The 4196-nt window shown below is 47.3% G+C and overlaps 1 protein-coding gene across 1 annotated transcript in view; it reads right to left on the bottom strand.

Annotated features, from left to right (window-relative positions):
- Positions 1-3627, bottom strand: part of Tfcp2l1 (transcription factor CP2 like 1) — a 56805-nt gene extending 53178 nt beyond the window's left edge. Inside the window, exon 1 of the mRNA XM_021198231.2 lies at positions 3481-3627. Within this exon, the coding sequence (XP_021053890.1) occupies positions 3481-3542 (62 nt within the window). The 5' untranslated portion in view covers positions 3543-3627. The remainder of the gene's footprint in view (positions 1-3480) is intronic.
- Between the last annotated feature and the right edge of the window lie 569 nt (positions 3628-4196).

The raw sequence follows: 4196 nt of genomic DNA, 5'->3' as shown, positions 1-4196 counted from the left end.
CCTCTGCCTCCTGAGTGCTGGGATTAAAGGCCTACACCACCAGGCCCGGCTGATTTCAGTTTCTTACCCAAGTGGCAAATCTTAAAATATTCAAAATGCTGTTTCCTTCACCTCTAAATAATGCTCCCTACACCAAAACATCAACTCTGGACTGAGGAGACAGCCTGTAAAGCACATGTTTTTCAGGGAGGACCTAATTTCAATCCCAGAGGGTATGGTCTGCAGGTCTGCAAAAGCTGAGTGTGGTTAGTGTGTGCTAACTACACATCTCCCAGTGCTGGGGAGATGCGACAGGATGACCCCCCCCACACACACACCCTGAGGCTCTCTGGCTAGGCAGTTAATCTGCTTATCAAGTTCCAGACCAGTAGAAGCTCCAAGCTCAAAACACAAAGTGCATGGTACCTGAGGAACATTAAGGACTAGTCGGTGGCCGTAGTGGCCTTCGCCTTTAATCCCAGCATTTGGGAGGCAGAAGCAGGTGGATCTCTGTGAGTTCCAGGCCAAGCTGAGTGAGTCCCAGGACAGCTAGGGCTACATAATGAGACCCTGTCTGGGGAACAAAAAAAAAAAAAGAAGAAGAAAACCACACACACACAATGCTCACACACACATTATACATACATGTACACCTCAGTCTCCAATTACCCTGTGACAGAGGAACTTGTTTTTAAACTTCTTCAAGAAGGTATCAGTACGTTGCCCAGGCTAGCTTTGAACTCCCAGACTCAAGGAGCTTTCCCACCGTCTGAGTTGCTGGGACTTCAGATGGGTGTCCTTGCAAAGAACAATAAAATCCCTGAGGATCAGAATGACCTACAGGTAGGTGAGACATCCTTAAAGATTCTAAACTACATTGTCACAGAAACAACAACCAAAAGATGCCCCGCCCTATCTTGATGACCCTCCTCCCATCGCCATGAATCAGATCAGCTGACCCCACTTCACTGCACTGTCACCAGTACGATGTGTTCCCGGTAGAGCATCATAAATGAGTGTCCATGAAATATAACCCAGTACACACCCCAATAGTACCTAACAAATTCTCAGAAAGCTTGCCTTGGACACACCTGGGAGACATTCCCTGTGTGTGTGTGTGTGTGTGTGTGTGTGTGTGTGTGTGTGTGTGTGTATGTGTGTGTGTGTGTGTTTCCCTGTTATTCCTGTCTGTTGGCTAGAGTAGTAGTATTAAGGCTGGCCAGTTTCACCTTCGCCAGAAGCAAATCTTTCCACTTTTCAGCCTGGGCAGTTATTATGGAACACAGAAAGAAGTACCATCCTGCTGCCCTGAGAATTGCATAATTTCATGTTTGCCCAGACCATGTAAGTTAATAACTCAGGCACTGTTACTTTTAAATGAGAGAGAGAGAGAGAGAGAGAGAGAGAGAGAGAGAGAGAGAGAGAGAGTTAGTTTAGAGCCATCATTCAACAGTAACTTGTTTCTGGCCTGGTGTCCTTATTTGCCAAGGAATAAAAGTCACCAGAACATCAAACAGAAAGGAGAGGGAGGGCTTAACTTAAGGGCCACCCACTATTCATTGAAATCGGATGGCTTGTAGAATTTCTAGCAGAACAAAAACTGATAATAAAAGAAAAAGGAGGGTCAGAAGTTATCAAAATGGAAGAACAAGCGAAAGGCCCAAGGTTCATCCCATCACTACAAAACAACAACAACAACAACAAAACAGTAATAATAATATAAAATTAAAATTTAAAATTTTTTTTTAGATTTATTTATTTATTATATGTAAGTACACTGTAGCTGCCTTCAGACACTCCAGAAGACAGAGTCAGATCTTGTTACAGATGGTTATGAGCCACCATGTGGTTGCTGGGATTTGAACTCCGGACCTTCGGAAGAGCAGTGGGGTGCTCTTACCCACTGAGCCATCTCACCGGCCCCAAATTTTTAAATTCTTAAAAAAAGAAAAAAAAGGAAAGCAAAGAAAAATATTCTTGCATTAACACAGGACGCAGGGCACAAGGAGGTCAAACTACTTGAAGGTAAAAAAAAAAAAAAACAAAAAACAAAACCACCAGCAGCTTCCAGTGGGGAGTATAGACAGTCTTTACCCATCGCTTCCTCAAAGCACCCAAAGAAACAGTGCTGCTTTGTAGTGGTTCTTCACCTCAAGGTTTGCCTTCCTCCTTTCATGCTAAGTCAACATCTTAAAAGTATCTGGGCTGGCTCACAAATTTCCATCTCAGACACAGATACATAAACCATACTTCACCTCAAACAAGGATGATGTTTTATGCAACTACATTTCAAGTACTTCCACTCAAGGTCACCTTCAACTTCATTTTTAAGATAGGATGAGATAAATACCTAATGGCTACTCACAACAATCCAAAAGAAACCACAGGTAACCCTATAGTGTTATACAGTTAGCATATATTTATTCTATAGCAATTTTAACTGTGGGCTTTGCATTACCTCAACACCACCGGGATCTGCAGTTCCATGTCCCTTGTTTGATTGCCATTTTCAATGGTTTGGAGTTATTTTTAAAAGAAACAAAACAAAACAAAAACCTGAAGATACACCATCAATCCTCAGTTTTCTAAGAAGGGGGATGTCTTCCTAGAAGAGTCCTGGACACACATGAATCAGAAGCCAGGAAGTACAAATAACAAAAATAAAAACAAAAACAAACCAAAAAAAATCCAAGAGGGGAGACTTGGTGGGTCCAAAGAAGCACTTAAGGTTCTGTAGTTAGGGCTGACAGCCCCTGGGATGCCTTCTTGAGCCCACATCAAACACACTTTGGGTTAAGTAAGGCACATATAATAAACTGTGACTAGGATGGAAATAAAGACAGGTTGAAGCTGGTTCTGGTGAGTTCAGAAAAAGAAATGCCAGCTTATTAGCCCTGCAGCCAGCTGCACCATAGCGGGGGAGAAAAAAAAAAAAAAAAAAAGAATCAGGGAGTCACCAAAGCAAAGTGGGGAGGTGAGGAAGTTCTATTTCCTAAAAGAGGGAGTTCAGAGAACTTTCCAAAATCCCGCGGGACCCTCTTCCCTTAAAGCGCGCTAGCGAAATCCGCACCTAAGAGGAATTTCGGTTAAGCCCCAGCCTAGGGGCCATACCAAGTTGACCCCGGGCAGGGACAGCCACCCCCTAAAGCCCGAGCCTTCAGGGCTGCAGCGCAGACCGGCTCCCGCTATCCACCTGTGGGCCCAAGGGCCGAGAAGAGCAAAGAGCGGGCGGGCGGGACCTGGCTTCCCGGGACGCTCCAGCTCCTGATGGATGAGGCAAGTTTATTTCTCCTACTGGAGTGGGGAAGAGAGAGGGAAGGCTACGAGACCCGGCCGGGAACACAGCGAGCGGCAGGGAAACCTCGGAGAAGCACCCCGCGGGCATCAGTGCGCCCCTTCCCCGATCATACCCTAGGGGTCTCCCCGAGGGCCCTTCCCTGGAGGCCTGAGGTCAGTCAGCGCTCCGACCCCCGGTCGTAGGCAGGTGTTGCCGCGTCTTACCGCAAGTAGCTGCCAGAGTTGTGCTGGTTGTAGTGCTCGGGCTGCGTGTGCCAGAACAGCATGGCTGAGGCTTCCGCAGCACCGGCCGGGGCGTGGCACCGAGCTGGACGCGGCGACCCTGGCCGCTGTCCACCTTTAAGCAGCACTCGAACCCGAGTGGGCTGCGGCCAGCGCCTTTTATAGGCCGTCAGGTGGGCGTGGCATTAGGGGGAGGGGTTATTGCAGGGCCGCCCCTGTGGCTAGCACGGCGGGAGGGCGGCACTGAGCGGCACCTGCCTGAGGGAGGTTGCACTTGCTTGGCCACTGACCCTGGGGACACAGTCACTCTCGCGGTGGCCTAGTGGCCTCCGAGCTTCCACGCTGAGCCCAAGGCAGTTGCTCAGGGCCGGATTGTGGCCAGGAGCACCTAAGCACTCCCCTTAACGTTTTTTTGTTTTTCCTTGTTTTTTTTCTATTGCTTTTACTTGTCTTTAACTCCATGACTAGCTCACCTAGCATACCATACATGAAGTCACCTAGCATACACAAAGCTCTAAGCCCGGTTGTGGTAGAACAGGTCTCTAATCCCAGCACTGGTAGTGGCAGGAAGATCGGAAATTCAAGGTCATCTTCTGCTGCACAGTAAGTTACAGGAAAGCAGGAGACCTTTCTATAAAATAAAATAATAAAAATAACATAAACTTAAAAGTGATACCTGGGCCTCTTACTCAGAGCCC

This window comes from Mus pahari, chromosome 5 (genome assembly GCF_900095145.1).
Source record: "Mus pahari chromosome 5, PAHARI_EIJ_v1.1, whole genome shotgun sequence".
Classification (NCBI taxonomy): Eukaryota; Metazoa; Chordata; class Mammalia; order Rodentia; family Muridae; genus Mus; species Mus pahari.
Note: the sequence above shows the minus strand (reverse complement) of the source record. Positions and strands in the feature narration are given on the sequence as shown.